The 21,972-nt window shown below is 40.3% G+C and overlaps 1 protein-coding gene and 1 non-coding gene across 2 annotated transcripts; both read left to right on the top strand.

The window, feature by feature from the left end:
* The first annotated feature begins 9,076 nt into the window (after positions 1-9,076).
* Positions 9,077-17,806, top strand: mfsd13a (major facilitator superfamily domain containing 13A). Its single transcript, XM_034217960.1, has 9 exons — positions 9,077-9,318; positions 11,857-12,119; positions 12,859-12,938; positions 13,762-14,211; positions 14,303-14,423; positions 14,661-14,757; positions 15,263-15,434; positions 15,824-16,017; positions 16,730-17,806. The coding sequence occupies exons 2-9, from the start codon at positions 11,952-11,954 to the stop codon at positions 16,978-16,980; spliced, it is 1,533 nt and encodes a 510-aa protein (XP_034073851.1). The 5' UTR covers positions 9,077-9,318; positions 11,857-11,951; the 3' UTR covers positions 16,981-17,806.
* Positions 17,807-18,856: 1,050 nt separating this feature from the next.
* LOC117547431 lies at positions 18,857-18,971 on the top strand. The gene has a single exon (XR_004569187.1). It is a non-coding gene; the product is annotated as a U5 spliceosomal RNA (small nuclear RNA).
* The last annotated feature ends 3,001 nt before the right edge of the window (positions 18,972-21,972 follow it).

The following is a 21,972-nucleotide window of genomic DNA, read 5'->3' as shown; positions in this document are numbered from 1 at the left end:
ATTGCGACGCGATGAAAGCAGTTTCTAAAATAATATCCAGGGGATGCATGCATAGCTGTCATTGGCTGAGATAAGTCCGGCCGTGCGTCACGCCTCCACCGTTCCCGGAAATGCATCCGTGGAGGAGCCGTGGAGGAACCATCAGTGTATCCTCGGTTATAGTTCCTTCAGAGAGCCTCCTCGACGCTCGATGCTCGGTCCTCGGTGTGCATTTAGAGGAACTAGGACCGAGGAGTCGAGCAGTCGAGGAGGGAAAATTTGAGTATTGAGAAGCCTCTCTTGCGTCCCTCCATGCTTCCCTGGTGGGAGGGACTAAACGCAGGGAAACGACGCAAGTGAGGGAAGCAAGGATTTCATTTAATCGACCTGAGAAGCAGCCATGGAGGTTTACAGACAACAGACAACAAACAATATGGCGCACCGAGTACAGGTAATTATTAAACGTATGGAGAGGCGAAGTCACGCCCATCTACTTCCGGACCATGGGACCCCGGAAGCGAAACATTTACATTGAATTCAATGGAGAGAGAACACGTATCTTGTGATCCCGTTTGAATTGTGCCACGAACTACACATATGATGTTTGTCAATCTTAAACAATCATTTCCAGGTCAAAAAAGTCACATTTTGTCGTAAAACTGCTGAAATATAAGACTATGAAAAATACGCTACTACAAAGACTACAAATCCCAAATCCCATTCTGGGTCGCGTAAGTGATGTCACAGGCATGCTCGGTGATTTATAATAAGACTCGTAATTAAAGCGAAGAAGAAGAAGATCTCATAACTGATTTATTCCCTCCAATAAATTATAGATCGCTAAAAATAAATTCACTTTTACAAGATGCCTGTGTGCTTTGTACCAGGTTGTAATCATAAAAGTGATCATACCACTTGCTCCTTCTATCGATTCCCGTCTGATGAAAGGACCAGGAGTCGCTGGATCAGACATATCAGGCAATATCATAGGTAATATACATGTTGTGCATGTTCATGTGCATAGTCAAGTTAGCTACCTAGCTAGTAGCGACGAGTAGCGAGCACGTTAGTTAGCATTACATTACTTAGCCTTGTCATTTTTAGTAGCCTTACCATGAAGTTATTATTTTATTACATGAAGTAAACCAACATTTTAAATAGTAAGAATAGTCATGTTGGTAAGTATTTCGTGAAACATTTGAAGCGTAGCCTACTGCACCCTCCACCGGGTGCTAAGGAAGCAGTCAGGGAGAGTCGCAGGCAGGGAGCTTTGCATGACATTCTTCTGGACGTGTTACAGTAGTTGTGTGCTTACTGAGAGAAGATTATTAGAAGAGATAATTATTCAAAGTGTTGTTACTTTCAAGTGTTGTTACTGACCTTTTTCTCTTTTATTTTATTTACCTCACCTGTAACTGCTGAGACGTTGAGGAACATGCACACTGGACTGACCTGGCAACCTGATTTCCACTGTACATATTTGGTTATGGTATATTATTTATATATATCAAAGGCACATTGCACCCCCCAGAGACACACATGTATTGAGTGTGATATTTTGCATAGGTCAAGTGAAATCATCTTTACATACTAGAAAACTGTAGGAGCGGCAACTTGTTTTGAAAATTTAATTTTTAATATCCGATAATAAAGTTTATCTGTTTTCTTTATTCTTCTCTCTTCCCAGCTCCACCCATCACCGTTCTCTGTTCCTGCAGGTCCTGCTTGCTAATAAATGCTTTATTTTTTTACACAATTACAAATGAAGTCAATGTATTGTATGACATGAAGTTGTGCTTCATTCTGAGTCAATAATAAATTAATTCTGCCTTCAACTGCAAAATGATTGTGGACTGCACCGACATCCATGTAGCTGCCCCCCAGTAAGATGAACCAAGCAAAGTTGACATAGTCAACATACAGCTGTGCTCTTAAATTGACATGAAGAATTTGTGAAATATTGGTAATTATTTGGAAAAAATTACGGACGATGCAGAAAACCTTTTTTATTTAGTAACAGTGGTCAGGTGAAGCATTTATCCCTACATATGTGTCACACTTAAAAGGCCAAACACACTGTTTGGCCTTAAGAGCTCTGTCTTACTTAGGGTTCAACTAAAACACATACAAGCTGAATGTTACAAGTGCTTCACAATATAAATACAAGAGTGCAGACTGTTTAAACTATGGGTAGGGGGGCTATTTGGCAGGTTTAAATGATTGTTAGTAATGAATTATATAATTTTCTCATTGTAGACGAGCAGACAGGGAGCCAGATGAGAAAAGCCGAATATGCAGCTGCCATTTTCCTCATGGAAAAGAGAAAGGGCCAACTGTATTTGAGTGGACCAAAGAGAAAGGGAGCTTAGCGGTTAATCAGTCCAGCGACCACAGCTACAGCAAAAGGCCAGAGTCTGCAGAAACTACCCCGAATTCTCCAACGTGCAGTCCGCAGACACCGAACCTGGACCCTCCAGTGTGCAGTCCAGTTGTTCCGCAGACCTGGCAGGGGATACTTGGATGCGAATGGCCAAATATTCAGCAGCAGGCTTACCTGATGATGTAATCCGTATGGAAACAGGGCTTCCTGATCAGGCCATGTTTAAAAGGGTGGCGGGGTTGGTGGAGCGCTTTGAGGGCTCCATTGTCTATTTCGCTGGATGGAAAGTGGAGGGCATCCTGCTGGCAGACCAGGTCTTCATGGCCATGATGAAGATCCGGCAGAATTATCCTCACCTGCACCTTGCACAGCTGTTCCACTGCAGTACCGCAACAGTGGGTAATGTGGTGAACACCATGGTCCATCTGCTCCACAGGTTGCTGTTCAAAAAAATGATGTCCACTGTGCCCAGTAGGCAAAAAAAACAAAACAGCATGCCTGCTGCTTTCCAGTCCTCTGCCTTCAACTGCAGAATGATTGTCGACTGCACCGACATCCACGTGGCCGCCCCAAGTCAGATGGACCAAGCCAAGCTGACATACTCCACCTACAGAGGGATGCACTCCTTCAAAGTGCTCATCTCTGTGGCCCCAAATGGAGTCATCAACTTCTGCAGCCAACTCTTCCCGGGCTCTGTGTCTGATAAGGCCATTATGCAGCATTCAGGCATTCTGGAACATTTAGTGGCTGGCGACCTTATCCTGGCAGACAAGGGCTTCTTAATATCTGATATTGTGCCTGCGGGTGTGATTGTGAACATTCCCCCTTTCCTGAACAAGGGTAAGTTCATAGAGAGTGAGGTGAGAGCTACCAGGGAAATAGCCAAGAACAGGGTCCATGTGGAGAGGGCAAATGCCAGAATAAAGGAGTTCAGGATTCTGGACCTGATTCCTTGCCACCTCAGGAACACTGCAGATGTGCTGGTACAGCTTTGCTGTGCCTTGGTGAACCTGCAAAATCCCCTGATAAAGGAAGTAGCCAGCACCCTTACCGTTGACTAAGCCAGGGGTTCCCAAACCTTTCAGCCTGCGATCCCCGGGGGGAACATCCAGCTGGCCCGCTGCATCCGCGGAGAGGGCTTAAACTGCTGAGACCAGCCCAAAGTCACACAACGGCTCTTTTAAGAGCCACCTACACCTTTTCTAAAGAGTTACAATCCTAAGTTATTATAATGATTACACTGGTTCATATTTTACTCAGTTTACTGAACTGTGATGCATGAAACCAGAAGGGGAATTGTTGAGGTTTACTGAAGTTACAAAGATATGAGTATAACAGGTCAGTGTAAAAACAAGCTTCTGTCAGTCATGAATCATTCAAACTATTTATATAACCATGTAATACAGTTATGTAGTAGTTCAGTAAAAGTAATTATTTATTTATATGTCTTAAATATCCTTTATTTTAGAGGGGCCTGAGACTTAACATGTTCATTGCCCAAAACTGCACTGTAGTTATTGTGCATGTGACAATAAGGCCTTAATATTAGGGCTGCACGATATCAGGAACACATAACACGATAACACTTGCTATATTTGAACAAAAACGTACACATGCAGCATTATTACTTTTCCAACAACATGGGATTTATTGTTTATTAGTTAAATATCATGTGTGTGTGTGTGTGTGTTTATTTATATGTCCTCCTCTCTACTGGCCAACACAGGGAGCATATGCTGAGTGTAGAAGTTCTCCAGGAGGAGGAGATTTCCATGCCATGCAGGGTCTTTGGGGATGGGGATGATGATCGCCTCCTTCGTGGTCCACACAACAAAATAGCAGATACTCCGGTCTGTGATGTGCAGCTGCCCTTGGACCTGGTGCCAGTATGGGTGATTCTCCTTGAGAACATAAGACCCACCCTCCTCACGGAGACAGAAGGATGGTAACTGGACTGCCTCCGCGATAGTCATGTTCCTCTGGCTGTGTGGACACTTCACCTCCAGCAGGGCAGATGGCTGCACAAGTCCATCGGGTGATGCTCCCAAAACACCCGACTCACTCACAAAGAGACCAGCGTCGATCACTGTCACCCGATAGGCCTGCACAAAAGCCTTCACCCCTTCGGCCTCATTTACAACTCCCCAGTTGACAGCCATGACTCCGTCTAAATTGTAACCCCCAAGCACCCTCTTCATGAGGGACGCGCATGGAGTGGATGAAAGACCCGACCTCAGCACAGCACCAAAATTGCTGGCTGTCAACCTGCCCTGTCTGTGTAACTGCCACTGGGGATTTGTCCGCTGTCCTACGGTGGCTGTCTGGATGGCAGCTTGCTGGTCTCTTGTCAGTCGCATTGAGGCAAGAATTGCCTCAAGCCCCCGACCCCCATGCTCCTTCACCAGCTCCGGCACGGTGACAATGGCCTGATGTTGAGGCTGCGGCTCTGGCTCAGGTGATAAAAGCCATGCCATGCCACACTGTGTGCCCCTCAGTGCAGACCTGAACCAGTCTCCATCCTGAGTGGCGATGTCTCTGGCCAGTGGGTTGTATGTCTCCTCTAGCTGTTGATAGAGTTGAGACACCGGCTGGACTACTTTGGAAGTGCCAGGCTTCCTCCACTGGCACTCAACATCTGTGGAGCTGATCTGCCACATGGCAAATATTGCCAATGCTGCAGCGTGGCTGCATTTGTACATCCCCCGTGCACAATCACAGACAACGCTCTGCATCGCGCCATCGTCTCCCATGCAGATCTGTAAAAATAAAGTAAGTACCATTTGTTAGCATGCTATAATAGATTGAATGAGCAATACAAGGATGGTCAGGATCTGGGGGTGGGAGGGTTTATTTTTCCATATATTTGTCTGATTGTTGTTATTGTTTGATTTTTCTGTATTACCTATGAGGTTGTTGTGTTTAATATTCATGAGAGTATTTGTCATTGTTCAAATGATAATAAACATTTGCATAAAGCATATTTGTCCACTCATATGTTGATAAGAGTATTAAAAACGTGACAAATATTCCTCTAAGGTACATTTAGAACAGATACAAAATGTGCGATTAACTTCCGATTAATCGAGATTAACTATGGACAATCATGCGATTAATCGCGATTAAATATTTTAATCGACTGACAGCCCTAATTTTTTTAAATGTGTATGAATACATTTTGAAAAACATTTGATCAACAAAAAAAAAGGATTTGATCAGGATCTAGACTCAGTGTGTAGTTTATTAATTAATCAATGCTCTCTACATTAGGAACACACATACCAGTGTACCAGAGGGAGTCACACACAGCTGTGCCTAGATAACCAAACAAATTGACAAGATAACCAAAATCCTTGAATCTACACACAGCAAATAAACTCAAATGACACAAAGGAGATCACACATACAGTATAGTCGATATAAAACTGTCCGCTTCAATCTGAAGAGCAACTAAAACAAAACACGGGAGTGTACCTTGTTCTTGTGAACACTAATGTTATCCACAGCATACACAGAGACCACGAAGTTCTTAAGGAGAAAACTAGTTGCTAAAACAAAACACGTTAGTGTACCTTGTTAGCTAATGTTAGCTAGCTGACATTAACGTTACACATTGCACTCATATTACTCACCGAAACCTTGTAAAGCCGGTCCCGCATGCTGGCTCTTACAGAACCGACTAACTCCCCTTTCATATAGGTACAGCTCTCAACGTGCCCAGACTTGTAGTGATTTTCACCTCGTAAAATACTTTTATTCTCATTCTGAAAGAATGTGGTGAAATGTGCTAACGTGACGGCCATCTTTATGTTGGTGACGCGTATTGTGCGAGACGAGAGACCTGTAGTTCACTGAGCGGTTTTCACACAAAAAAATGTGTAACTTCACAGTTTTACGACACATTTTTATTTTTTTGACTTGCAAAATGTTCTTTTAAATTGACAAACATCATATGTGTCATTCGTGGCACAATTCAAACAGGATCAAAAGATAACCTTTCTCTCTCCATTGACTTCAATGTATAATTTTCCGCTTCCGGGGTCCCATGGAGGCTTTCGGAAGGGGAGGGACTTCGCCTCTCTATCGTGGTTTTAGATATAATTACATACTATTTAGGTTCTCGTTTGTTTGTCGATGTGGCAGTTTATCGCAGTGTAATTGTGTTTATTTTGCTATTATATATATATATATTTTGCTATTATATATATATATATAGGCGCTATATATATATCTTATTAGTAATACATCATTGGAACGGTACCTCCAGTATGCCTACATGACAAGCATTTTTATAATATACAGTAAACATATCTTTGACTTATTGCAAAATTATAAAATGAAATTCACCCCTGCTGTCATTCTGGCTTTCACTGTTCAAATGAGATGTCAACCATCAAAATGGGATAAGGGGTTCCAAGGGGTTCTCAAACGGATAGGTTATTAATTTATTTGCCTAATAGTTGCTTAAAATGCTACAATAACATGCCATGTACGGTCTCTCAGCCACCGTGGGCGGCGTAGTAGGGGGCGTGTAGTGTCGTCAATTCGCTTTTCATCTGCCATGCCTCTGCCATGCCTCTCAGCCACCGTAGTGTCGTGTCAGGTGGGCGTGTCGTGTACCGTCGTGTACCGTCGTGTACTGTCCGCGGCCGCCGCTAGACCATATTGAAAATGCGAGTGAGCGAGGGAGAGAGGGAGGGTGCACCGGTTCTGGCGCTGTTATTAGAATCTGGTGCTATAGCTGCTCTAACGGATATAAGAAGATGTTTCTACAATGATGTGGAGGGAGAGTCCTCTCCAGTCAGACTGAGAGGCTGATGCTACAGCTCAGTGAGGTAAAGGACTCTGAGTGTTTAGATAGTTCACTTTAGTCTAAGTTCAAACGATTTGCTCACAATTTATGTAAACACATATTTCCAAGGCACTCCTTTATAATTATTGGGATAAACAGGTTTGAAATCATTCCAATGTATACTATAGGATAGTAACCAAAAATATCCTTTAAAACTGGAGAGATAAAAAAATGCATAAATAAATACATGTTAAGGTAAAATAAGATATGAATGAACAACACAAATAAAATAAGTTACATTAATTTGTTATTGGCTATGGTAGGTTATTGGTTATGTTCACATACTTATTTGATTACATCCACTTGTCTAAGATGACAACAGAGACTTTCGACCCAAAACCAGCTGTTGACTTGTGGATGCAAGCAGCTAATCGCAGACTCAACCAGAGAGAAAGTAGCAGGCCTACATCATCAGCTACCATGTCTGACAGTCAGGAGGGTAGTGATGACAGCTTGTAGGATTACTGCTCGTGCTAATGTTGTCTTGTGTTCACCTCTGTCTGTATGTGTGTTCTGTGTTCACCTCTGGATGTGTGTTCAGTGCCGTGTGTCTGGCAAATAAAGTCCAGACCCCCTCAAAAGTTACGGTTTATTTCATTTTAAGGATGAGCACCAAGCAACATCTCCAGGTGCTCCTTTGAGAACCAGGGCAAAAAAGTTATGTGCACCCCTGACTATAAGTGAATGCAAAGATAATAAAGCCAATAAAGGCTGTGGAGATGAAGTACAAAGGACAAGTCCATGACAAAGGGGAAAAGTCCAAAATGACTGGAATGTTTTGGAAAACAAGTTCAAGTTAATCAATCAGTAGATCGTAGTTCAAAATAGTGATGCACAAACTAATCGTGCACTTGGTTCTAAAGCCTATGATATATATATATATTGCATTTTTGTTCAGTGTAGGACACCTATTCTACATGCTACCTTTTCTAAATGTTACCTTTTATGTTCAATGTGAATGAATCACACAACTGGCTGTACAGTTCTTTGTGAATGTTGCACTAAAATATCAGAAAGACAATGTTACAAATATTGCACTAAAGTAAAAGTTCAAATGTTACAACAGATGTATAATATTAATGTTTCAATACATACAAAATAGAAATGTGGAAAAACGTTGATGGTTGTTCATATTGGTGTTGTATCAGGAATTTTGATGTGTAAAAAGTCTAACTAGAATTTGATGGAGATTGCCAGTGACAGAGTTTTAAATGTGTAGATAACTAGGCTGGGATGTATACACATTTGGATGACTGCATTGGAGAAGTATGCTAATTCAATATATGTATTTTCATGGCAACACATAATCCCACCGGCAATAAAACATAACATTTCAACTACTTTTCCATGAGTTTTTAAAAAAACAATGATGATTTTTTTCAAAGGGTTACTAATGACACAAGATTTGGATATTTTCATGTCTGGGAAAAATGTGGGATTAAATGGGTTAAGTATTTGAGTATTCATCTGTAGTAATTAAGATAAATAAAAAAATAAAATACAAATGTAATCTCTAATCTATGTAATTTTTACATGTCAACTCTACGCTATTTTTAGTTTGTTTTTATACTGGTGGTTACTGTATTTTATATGATATCAATGTTCTGACATGTCTTCTGTGAAGCACTTTGAACTGCACTTTTATTGTAGGTGCTATAGCCTACAAATAAAGATGATGATTATTATTTTTAATATAGCTGAATAAAAATACCAATGTTTTTTTCTTCTGAGATTCAGTGGTAGGCTAACAATGTGGCAATGGAAACTACCCTGCAGGTCAAGCAGCTCTTCATGGTAGCGCTTGTTGTACTCACTTATGAATAGGCTGGGGGAGCTGGTGCTAGTGAAATTGGCACTGGGTGTCGCTGTAAATCTTATCTGTTTGTCTACCGGGAAACCCACGCTTCATCCACTACGACCGTCGGACGTGAGCATCCATGGACGTGAGTAGCCGACTGTAGATGTCGTGTCTTAGTCTGTCTGTCCGCCTCATGGTCCGCCTCCACCGAGACACAGCTGCTGGTGACGAGCGGAAGAGCCTGTGCCAACAAGTCCGCTTCCCACCGAGAAACAGACCCTTTATTCGGTCTGGTTAACAGCCTTTTTGTCGGTACGTAACATTTCTATACTACCGTGATATAGAAATAACTTGAAGCTAATTGTGAATGTGTTTATCTCCAGATAGGCAGCCTTTCAACGTTAACCAGCTAACTAATACTAGCCTTTAAATAAGACTAGCTAGTGCTAACCATAGCTGAGTTTGCAACGCTCTGCAACCCAATAATAGACTAGTATTATACATATTTGTATCATTAGACATATTTATCGATCCTACCAGCTACTACTATCAGGCACAGCAAACTACCCAACATGTGGGTTGTTAGTTGAAGCTTGTGATCGTATATGAACCGACTCAGACTCAGACAGAAACAATAGTCGAAGCTTATTACATTATGATAGCTTGCTTACCCTGGAAGTAAACATAACGGATAGTGGATACATGATTATTATACTGTATCTTATATTAAGAATATCAATAATTAGGATGGCTGGTTGATTCAACCACTGTTTAATTCATGATCAGTGGTGACGTTATATTGTTTAGTTTAACTAGAAATATGTTTAAAAAATTGTAGGTGCAATAGTGACACTCATAGACGAATGAATCAATACACCATTTATTAAAAAGTCTGACTCTAAATTAGACATATCCAGACTTTGCATACGGAATAAGGAAGTGAAAAAGACTGAACACCCATACAAACAAAATAATATTCAAGCAGGTAGTCGGAATTCACACTAAGGCTTGCATTGTTAATGTAGCCATGTGCAAAAATCGCATGAATAAGATGCCCCCTTTTTCTAGTGTACTAGAAATCAATCAGCAGCTCAGGCACTGTGTTTGGTCATCACACCTTTCGGCTATCCGAGTGAATAGCTACAACAGGTTGATCACTCTGCCTATAAAGGTCCACAGGTGGAAGCAGCAGCTCCTGGATGTGCTGTGGCTGAGAGGACATGAAGTGGATATTTGTATATCCACAGGGTAGATTACCTCTAATCTTAGTGAGATAGACCATGTGTGAGAGATGCGATATAATGCAGCCGCTCTACTGCTTGGATCTGATAGGAACAGGGTTGGAAAGCTTTTTATTGCACTCCAAAGGAGGTTGCTTTGGCTAAGGTTGCTATCTCCCTGCTACTTATATGCCGTTTAAAGGTTTTCTTTGATGCTTTGTGGTTGAAGCTAATAGAAAAAGTCACATTGCCTTGAGACACTGTTATTGTTAGCTATTATATGGCTTCCCCGACTCAAGCTGTGAGAGCATGTTTGTAGATCAGGGCAAGTCGGAGCATGTGGGAGTCAGGTGTGAAGTTAGAAGCCTGTTGAAGGGAATTTTTCTCCCAAGAGTGCTACGTGTGAGACTGCACCAGGAGCTTCGAAAGGAAAGTGACACATCGTCTACGGCTATGCAAACCGAAAGCAGGATTTACATTCATTGTTGGGAACTCGGTATCCAAGGAGATGTGACATGGAGACAACATTGGGTGCTTTTAATGTCATATAGTGTCTTTAAAGCAATCACATATTATGAACTTATCTTTTACGGGGAGTTACATTTATTTTCGTGAATGTTCAAAACACTATCAGAATTAGGCTGCATAATTTAATTCAAAAGGGCGACCATCCCGAAGAGGAGAGCAGAGGTGGCCTGCTGACGTTTATTCACCACAAACAAAGTCCTCGTCCACCAGATCTGAGATAACCAGTTTCAGCAGCTTGCATGTTCCTTCTGTAAACACCCGGTTACTACAAGGGAGAGAAGGTTCTAGTTACAGGCTCCAGCACCAACAGCAAAGTAGTTTGTGAAAAACAAAGGTCAAGAGTATATTGTTCAGTTCTTTGTTAGAACATTTCCATAACTTGAGGTGTGTCAATCATCTTTCCTAATGTCTATTTGTCCAGTCTTAAAGAATGGGAATGGTTACAGTTTCTGTGCATGCTTAGGTGTGCCTGTTTGACTTTAAGCCACATTATATTGTGTGGAATACAAAACAACTTAATCACTCTGGGCTGATATGTTTGAGAGAGATAACCAAAAGCATTCACACAGTTACATTTCTAAAAAGGATTCATCCCTCGACAGAATGCAATTATGAATGTGACACCCGTGGAAAATAAAGCCCAGTGAAAGCACGTCGCCTGAATAGAAAGCCTGAGGATCATATGACTTTCCTTTTATAGTCTCACAGTTAAGACGCCCAGCTTTTTGGTGAGGTGGAGGAAAGTCAGGGGAGTGGTCATACAAAGAGCTGAGAAAAACGATAGTTTTACAAAGCTCACCACAGAAAGGCGGGGGCCAAAGCAGAAAGGAACCGTGGCCTAACTAACTTTAATGACTACCTACAGCAGCATTGCTATGAAAATAACTTCCTTTTGGTCTGCACAGAATCTTTGCTGAGACTTGAAATATTAGAGACAATGCTGTAACTTCCAATAAGGTTCAGAAATGTGTTTGGCTTATTCAAATGTAGCGCTAACATTTAAATCAAGTCTTTTTGCTTCAGGGGGAGAGAATAATGTGTTTTACTGTTTGTCTACTGAACTGAAAATAACCATTTATCCTCTTGCTCTGTATGTTTGCAGGCGACCATGAGGTGGTGACCCGGGGTCGACCAGGCTCTGAGATGTTTGCAGCGTGGCACGAAGAGAAAAGGCAGCAGAGTGATTGAGAAAGAAGAATGGGCCGGAGAGCATGGGGCTGCTGGCAAAGCGTCGTCTCTACTGCAGTGCTCTACGGCTCTTTGGCCTTGTTCACCTCCATCCTGCACAATGTGTTCCTGCTTTACTACGTGGAGACTTTCGTGTCCATCTACAAGATCGATAAAGTCTCCTTCTGGGTGGGAGAGGTGAGGGACAAGTAACCTGTCACTGTGTCAGGTGTTCATTGCATTAATTTAAACTTGTATATAAGCCTAGGAAATCTCATTTGCAATGATGTAGAGATGCAGAGAGATCCACATATCAAAAGAACATTACTTAACCATGATCCAAATTTAGATTTTGACATGTGGCCCAGGCTCAAAATAAAACACTAGTTTGCCGTTGCCGTGCAACAGCGGTGATTTGTATGGCTGTATGTGAGTCCTGCTAACCAGTTTGGTAGCTATCATGTTCGTATGCAGTTCTTTATCTTTTATAACCATCTGGATAAGGAACATGTAATGAGACACGGAAAGGCAGGGTAACCAGAATTTTTTTTTATTTCAAGATATCATACATATGATATTTGTTTATCAACAGAAAACTTAAGGTCAGGATTACTTTTTTTCACATTTATTTCCGATAACAAAACCTAATTGGTCGGTTCTTGATATCTGATTGAAAGTAGAATATTAAGTAACATTTCTGCTTTAATATTTTTCTAATAAAAGCTTGAAATAAAATTGCCTGATTATAATAACACAATTATTAAAATGGCAACTGAAGTCTAATTAATGTGTTAATTAAGATCCACAGTCCTCCCATGGGACTTCTTCTAATTCCCAGAGGCTTTATCTCATGCTTTAATTGATAAATAAACCATCCTTGTGTTTAATTTGATGATTTTTTTATAAACGATCACTCCTTCTTTCTGCTGCTCCACAGACGGTGTTCCTCATATGGAACAGTCTGAATGACCCTCTCTTCGGCTGGCTGAGTGATCGTGCCTTCCTCAGCTCTCCTCAGTAAGTATCCAGCTTTCTTTCTAGGATAAATAATGTTTAATTAAAAAAAATTGCAACAATGTCCACAATTAGACTTCCTCACATGACTACAGACAAGCTACCAAAACATTTAAGTAGATTACCCACACGTCAGCTCCATTGAGAAAATGCAATGACATGTGATATTATTATTATTATTATTATTACATGTGATTTACCCTCTCAAGATATGCAACATATACAAGCAAGAAACAGATGTTAGATCTGAGGTTTCCTGTTAAACTTCCTCATTCTTAAAAACTCATTTAAAGCTACAGTCTATTTTGTCTCTGAAGAGACCCAAGTAACTCTTGACTTGTATCAGCATTACATAGTTTCAGTGATGTGTATCAACAACCTCAGCGGAGAACTCAAAGAGATACCGATGACTAAAAGCTTTACCAACGTCAACATAGTGTAATATATTAGCTAAATGGTATGTTTTGAAACTCAATAGTGACATTTCCCTAGAATATAAGGACATGGATTGTACAATTACGAAATTAACTCTTTAATTCTGACATCCCATCACCCTTCTATCCCTCCAGTTACCGCACACATTGCCCCTTAGCTATGACACATGCCCACCCTATTCTTTCAGAGTAACCTCTTTTATCAGCTGCAGTCGTGTTTAAAAGGTAAACACATCATCAGAGCGAGAATTATCAAACATTAAGCTTCCGTCTGTGATTGCTCTTTATTGAGATTAAACCATATGCGTCACTGCATTGTCGTAACTTGTGACGTTATAATAATATTATACTGTGGAAATGTCTACACATGTTCATGTTTTTTTTCCACCCAGGTCCGGCTCTCAGATATCAAATCCAGAGGTGGTGCTGAAGCGCGTGAAGGCCCTCTCCACCAATGGCCCGCTCTTCGCTCTGTCCTTCCTGGCCTTCTGGGTGGCGTGGGCCCGGCCCGGCCTGCAGTTCCTGCTGTGCCTGTGTCTGTACGACGGCTTCCTCTCCATGGTGGACCTCCACCACAGCGCCCTGCTGGCCGACCTCGCCGTGTCCAACAGCGACCGCACGCGCCTCAACTTCCACTGCTCCGTGTTCAGCGCCCTCGGCTCATTCTCCGTTTTTCTGTCCTACTCCTTCTGGGACAAAGAGGATTTCTACTCCTTCCGTCTCTTCTGCGTGGCTCTCGCAGCTTTTTCCATCCTGGGATTTGTCTTTGTGTCTCGATTACTCCAGCATCGTTTCCAAAAGGAAGTGCGTCTAAGACAGGACGAAGCCCTGGCACTTAAAGGGTAAGGATTTGGAATTTAACTCTGGTTGACGTGTTTTTGAGCTGTGGTGTTTATTTTTCCTCTGCGTCTCACTTAACTCTTTTTGTCCCAGGCTGAATGTTGGCAACGCTCCACTTACCAACCCAGAAAAACCCGTCACCATTGGACAGTACCTCAAGCAGCTCTCCAAGCACAAGAACTTCATGTGGTTTGTTTCTATGAACCTTGTTCAGGTGAGATATACACAACAAACAACTACAACATGTGCTAAAAACTCTTCTGACCCTTTGAGAAATGAAAAATCTGGATTATCACTGAGCCCCTAAACAGTGAAAGCTTAATGGTGTGTTTATTTGTCTTTAACTTAGAAGACTAAACTGTGACTACTTTTAGAACGCTCTCATGTGATACAGTAGCTGATTTTTGTTGTATTTACTTACCATTATCTGTTGTCTCTGCTCCCCCTGCAGGTGTTTCACTGCCACTTCAACAGCAACTTCTTTCCTCTTTTCTTGGAGCACCTCCTGTCTGACAATATTTCTGCCTCCACAGGTTCTATCTTACTTGGTAAGAGACAACAAATAAAACATTCAGGTCTTTGAAATCATGACTCGTAGTGCTACAGCTAGGGAGTACAGACTCAAATAAATACCGCATTTATTATTGCAGCATTGTAAAGGCTTAACACTATAGGGAATCACAAACTGTTAAATCTAAGAGTGATTTTCTTTATTTTATATTATAAATGAGAAACACATTTAGAATGTTTACCATTACTGGCATGATGCAAGCTAGTTGCATACAAGTTTTTTTATATTGCAAACCCATTTGAGTTTCTTACATGAATGCATCATGGTAATTTGAACCAATCTGGCCCAAAATCATCATTAAAGATAATGGATATTTCAGAAAACCAGTGATGTATTAAAAAAAATGCAAGAAACAGATCTTATTGAAGATATATTTCCATTTCAATATTATTTGCTACCCGACTTCTTTATGTTACAATTGCTTTTTTTTTCCCGCTGATTTGTTTTTGTTTAATTCAGTTCTGCTTTTACCCCCCACGCAGGCATCTCTTACATTGCCCCCCACCTGAACAACTTGTATTTCCTGACACTGTGCCAGCGCTACGGTGTTTACCAGGTTATCCGCTGGCTATTTATGCTCAAACTGGGACTTAGTGTGGCTATGCTGCTGGCTGGGGCTGACCACATTTATCTGCTGTGCATCTTCATTGCTAGGTATGGCAACGCACACACACATCAACACAAGCATCACGGGGTCCGATGTGTGAACGCTTGTACTTTTGTTTGCTTGTTTTTGTTCATTTTTCTCAAATCTGAATACACAAACACAGCAATATTCTTAGGGACACACCAAGGACTCTTTCTGTCGCAGTGTATTCCCTTAGCTTAAAGTCAAACAGGCACACCTAAGCATGCACAGCAACTGTAACCATTCCCATTCTTTAAGACTGGACAAATAGACATTAGGAAAGATGATTGACACACCTCAAGTTATGGAAATGTTCTAACAAAGAACTGAACAATATACTCTTGACCTTTGTTTTTCACAAACTACTTTACTGTTGGTGCTGGAGCCTGTAACTAGAACCTTCTCTCCCTTGTAGTAACCGGGTGTTTACAGAAGGAACATGCAAGCTGCTGAAACTGGTTATCTCAGATCTGGTGGACGAGGACTTTGTGGTGAATAAACGTCAGCAGGCCACCTCTGCTCTCCTCTTCGGGATGGTCGCCCTTTTGACCAAACCTGGCCAGACGTTCGCCCCTCTCATCGGCACCTGGCTGCTGTGTGTTTACACAGGTACTGACGGAAAACACTCCTCTCAAGGAAGTGTAAATAAGCGGCTGTGTTCATGTGTCTTTCTGGCAGGTTGTAGCTCAGTGACACTGCAGATTTCTAGAATTCCAAGCGGATCTGTGTCTGCATCAATGAATGTGGTAACTTTTTAAGACTATGCTTGATAAGCCTTAGTGTAAAATGAAACCTGTCAGTGTTTTCTTTCACTTATACCCAACACAAATGTTATTTACACCTATTCAAATTGCTTTATTTAACGGGTTAAAAATGACCACATGACTCTTTAGTTACATAACCCAATTAAACTGTCATTATTGAAATGCCAAAAAAAGCATTTTTTCTGTCTTGATGCCGCAAAAGACATGTTATTTACAGGTTTCTCCAGTTCCATATGCTAAAAATATAAAGGACAAAGATACCCAACTTCAGGATTTCCTTGTGATCATAGAAATACACAATACAAATACACAACCCCCCTAAGGTTTTATTAAAATAAGAGTTCCTTAAGCCTCCCAACTAATACCAATTTTCTTATTTGATCTGTGTTACTCTAAGGGCCCTGTTTAGAAGTGGGATCATTATCCTGCTCTACACATTTTTTGCACAGCTGTGTCAGGGGCATATATTCTGAAATGGTTCCATGTGTGATTTGATTCATTTGTGTTTTTCGTACCTTGAATGATCATGTGATTAATTTTGGATTTCTCTTCCCCAGGTTATGATATTTTTGATCGGCACCCTGTGAAGGACTCTCTGGTCTCTGTGGCTGACGTTGCTTCCGGCTCAGGGACTCCGCCCGTGCGCCTGGGCTGCTTCTACATGTTGGTGTTCGTGCCTATCACCTGTGCCCTGTTCCAGCTGGCAGCCTGGTCTCGCTTCACCCTCCACGGCCGCAAGCTGCAGGGGATCAAGACCCTGAGGCAAGGGAACCAACAAGGCAACCTTATCGATGTCAAGGCCATATGAACTGAAGAGAGCTGCGTGTAGCTGCACACAGACACTTTTAAAATGGTCAGTTTTATAATCCCTCTGAGCAGCCCAGCCTTGTGTGAGAGAATATGAACCACTACACAATATGTGGAACGTGAAAAAATGCACAATAGGCTGACAAATCACACTGGGAACATGAAATAAACCTGCCTTATTTTTTACATTACAATAATGACCTATATTTATATTTGAACAGATGACCAAAACATAAAGTTGAACCAATCAATCCTTTTGGATGTCGAAGAACCAAGGTGACTTGGTTTCGTGGTATGCGCCAAAGATAGGGTGCCCTCTCTCAAACTGTTTTTAAATCATTATTTTGGACTATAGGGTTAAAGTTGAATTCCATTACTGCTAGCTAATTTGTCAGTAATATCAGCTTAATTCAAAGCAGGAGGAGGGTAGGTTTACCACAGAGCGATAGTTCTGATTTCTAATGTTATAACAAGGTGAATAACATGAAATAAAGTTTCATTAATGTTTTTAAAGTGCTATAGAACCTGCATGGAAATCACTTCAGAGCTGATTTATGTGTTACTGGTTCTTTACATTTCATCAGAATAGCCTGCCAGAATGATGTGGAGAACTGAATTTTCGGATACATACAGTATTGATGATTTTTTGCACAAAACTGCCATTTGTCTGTTGTACTTCTAACATTCTGATTGTGATATATTTTATCTGTGTCATTTGGAGATTATGCTGGTAACAGTGCTCACTTTTCTAATTGTTCTGATTATATGAAGAATGTGGCATTACCACAAATAAACCTCATCTGTGTTGAAAAGTCAACTAAACTCTGCTTTGCCGTGACATCTGTTTGTTGTAATTATTTAACCTCATTCCACTGACATGTGTAATAATTATTTAGGGAAGTCTACAAGTATTGGTAACACACAGCCATTATGAACTGTAAGGCACCCACAGTTTGCCGTCTAGTGAGAGAATATAGACCCAAATGTTTATAAGTATACTAACGACATTCATAGGCTTGCTATGTGATTGCAGGTCAATAATTCCATGTAAGTGAAAATCATCAATCCAATAAAGATAATCAGGTTAAGTATTGTAAATTAAGAAAAACGTATTAGACGCCTGGAAAGATCAAATTAGAAGAAGTAGAAAAATGAATAAAAAAGGGTATGTTCAGCTACATTACTTAGTTTAACAGAAGTGTATGGAGACGGAATCTTCATACATCATTTGATCATGTCTGTTTGATTGTTAAACCAAAGGCTGTGTTAATGGCGTACACTGGTCACATGTCGAGATCTGTTTTAACTACAATAATGATATGTAGGCAGTTTTTTAATATTGATTTTGACGGGGATATATAAGAAAACTTCACATTCACAGAGACGACAACAACTACTTGTAATGTGAAGACTTCTGTGCGAAGACGGAAGTAGCAGGAGGTAATTCTCTCGTTTTGATTTTCAGAGCGTACAGCGCATGCATCTAGTTTCAGGACATAATATTGTATACCTTTGTGAGTTTGAGCTATAATTCCTTTTTAAATGTACTCATTACTCTTACTGTTATAACAATTATTATTTTTAGTTTCTCTAAATTCAAGGGGTAACCAAACTCTTCAAGTACGGAATAAACGACAGGGATCAAGATACTGCTACCCATCATGCACTGCGTGCAACATTTCAAATGTTTAAAACATATATTGCTTAGATTTTTAAAGACGAAATCGTTTATCTTCAATCACCTTTCTTCAATAAAAATAGGTTTTCTATAATAATAAGAATATTACGGAACAGTAAGGAGTATGTGCTTCTTGCACCATCACTGTGCGTTGTATAACAGAAAATCGTATTCTCTACCGTTTCTAGCCTCCGTCAGTACACTCATGTTTCTCTTCAGAGCGCATAAATCTTTCGCCTTTTACTAAAGATTTCCGTGGAGAGGAACACTATGAGTTCGAATTAATTTTTTGATGCCCTGCCTCGTGCGGGGCTTCCTAATCTTGTGAAAAAGAAACTCGTCCTGTCACCTTGGTGTCACTGAATATACCAACAGTGATTAATAGAAGTTTCACATCCACGCAATAAACTGTGTTTTGATTAAAGGTCTCCTATTATGCTATCTTTTTTAAAGGCATAACGTATAGGTCTCAGATGTATAACATATATAAAAAACATGTCTATGAAGTAGTGATGGCGAGATGAAGCCTTATGAAGCTTTCCAGCCAATTGGTTCGCAAAAGGGTTCATGAGGCTTCATCATGGGCTTCATTTGAACACAAACCCCCCTGTTGGTCAAAGTGTGTAAAACAGGCAGATTGGACATCTCGACAGTGTGCTCTATCTCATACCGAGTTCCCAATGAGTACAACCTTAATAACTCTAAACAACGAACATAAAATCATATTTTCATGTTAACAATATTGTATTTATTCCAGTTTAATGATTGTGATTGAAAAGCCTAAGGAGGCTGCTAAACATTGAGGGATTTGTATTCCTTAATAATATTCGTAAACTTAACCATGTTGTAGCCTGAGAAAGGCTAAACCATATCAAAGAATACATTTATTAACTACATTATCTAATTTAGCTGTAGCTTTTATAAACAAAAAAAAAGACATATTGACCAGTCGTTGAACCAGGGACCCTGCGGTTGAGAGTCAACTGAGCCACAGCACGTACACTAAACCTTTCTGAAAACACTGAAATATATTTAGTCCTGTATTTATTCATTTATTTATTTTTGTATTCCTACATTTATTAATGCTTTTAGTAAAGGGCGAAAGATTTATGCGCTCTGAAGAGAACCATGAGTGTACTACTCTTTATTGGAAAAGGTGGAACAACAACAACCCACCTCGCGACCTACACCCAGCAGGGACGGTGTCAGAGCGTCGAGAGAGAGGCTGACACAACCAGTGGATATAGGCTAAAGGTCAATAAATACAGCATACTGTAAATCCAAATATGACTTGGATAAATTAAGACAAGAGGTGGGAAGTACATTTACTCAAGTAATGTACTTAAGTGTTTGTGTGTGTGTGTGTGTGTGTGTGTGTGTGTGTGTGTGTGTGTGTGTGTGTGTGTGTGTGTGTGTGTGTGTGTGTGTGTGTGTGTGTGTGTGTGTGTGTGTGGTGTGTGTGTGTGTTTGTCTACAAAGGTGGTTCCTGGTTGGTTTGTTTTTTGTTTGTTGCTTAGACATATACTGTAACATTTATATTATGATGTGTTATATTATGTTACTGTTTTTATATGAAAAGGACAACTTTTTGAATAAATATGATGAAGTTGAATTTATATCTTACATGTGTCCTTTTACAAATTGACTATGGTATCTTACACATTGTAAGTGTATCATGTAGTGTTTTATTCACAGTCGTCTGGTTCCGGTCTTGACTCGGTCTCGCCCTGCTTTGGTCTTTGTCTTGACTTGGTCTCGACCTCTTGAAGTCTTGGTCTTGTCTTGGTCTTGCTACTCTCCGGTCTTGGTAATGTCTTGGTCTCGGATGAGGTGGTCTCGACTCTGCAGTATACACAGTAATTAACTAGCTGCACCATTACCAGCTTTGATAACACTTTAATGATCAATACTTATAATCAATGGACCGATCTGCATAAGGAATGCTTTTACTCTTCGTTCTTTAAGTATATTTTGATTATTTTACTTGAGTAACATTTTGAATGCAGGACTTTTACTTATAACATAGTATTCCTCCACTCTGGTAATAACTGCATAAGCCTATAAACCAAGCTGGTCTTTTTGGGGGGTTGCCTATAAATCTGAATGTGTGGTGTTTCTTTCTTAGCTTTTGTGCCATATTAAAATAGCTATTGCCAAAAATGATGAACAGTATAAGAGAAAGGAATTAGACATGTCTTACTAGGCCTACTCCCTTAATACTTAACACTGTTAGTATTTCCCCTCATCAGCCACACCAGAACAAAACAAGTCTATGAAACCTCATTAAAAACCGAATAGTGACTTCATGGGGGAAAATCAAGCTGCTCTTTTTCAAAATGAGCGGTTAAGTGTATTTGTCCTGAAAATCCAACAGAGGGCATACATGGCCCACATATGCATGAGTGCTCAGCTATATCAGCAGTAATAAATGCACATATAAATAATACAAATTGATGTTTAGAAGTCATAATGTGATCTTTCCATTGAACTTGTTTTCTTGTTTGCCTATCATCTGCTGAAATTTGCAATAACAACTATATACTGTATATAATTACTTATATTTCAACATGTGTCTAGAGACTAACTTGTCTTTTTTCATTTACCAAGTTTCATTTAGAGTATTGCCCTGTTACAGTGTCATAATGAATCACCGCCTTGCCACTCTTTCCTGTCTACTCCCTGTCAGTGAGAATAAAGAGAATGCATAAATATAACAGATATGTTGGGAAGTTAAGCTAAAGTCAGACTTCCCATTTCTTGTGGCTTCGGTGCTATCATATATCACTGGCTGCCTCTTTCAGTAGAGAAACAGACCCTGACACAGAACAGGAAATAAGATTTGGTTAGCAGAGACGAGAAGTAGTTTGAGCTCCAGCTCTTCAGATACAAAACTGTTCTGAAGATTGTTTGCGGGACATTTTTGGAAACAAAATCAGGCAAGTAGAACATGTATTATTATTATTGTCCTCAGCTGAAGCGTGTGGGTATGAGTGCAGAATGTGATGTATGTTGTTGCTGAGCCTTGAAAGTGTCGTCAAATCATTTGAGTTGCACTGACTTACCTTTTTTTTTGTTGAATGATACTCAAAATCCAACATGATATTATAAGTTAAATCTAACTTGCATGATCTATAGATCTTTTTAAAGTCATTTTTAAGTATATATAATTGTATTTTATACTGCAATGAGCATTTGATCTTTTATGTTTTGAATATGTTAACTCCCATTTGCTCCACATAACAATGTGATTATTTGGCACCAAACACAGTCAGACACAGTTGTATTCCTCTGCATATGAAGCAGCTGCTGATGACC

The sequence above is a fragment of the Gymnodraco acuticeps genome, unplaced genomic scaffold (assembly GCF_902827175.1).
Source record: "Gymnodraco acuticeps unplaced genomic scaffold, fGymAcu1.1, whole genome shotgun sequence".
Classification (NCBI taxonomy): Eukaryota; Metazoa; Chordata; class Actinopteri; order Perciformes; family Bathydraconidae; genus Gymnodraco; species Gymnodraco acuticeps.
The sequence above is the reverse complement of the archived record's forward strand: the minus strand, read 5'-3'. Positions and strand labels throughout refer to the sequence as shown.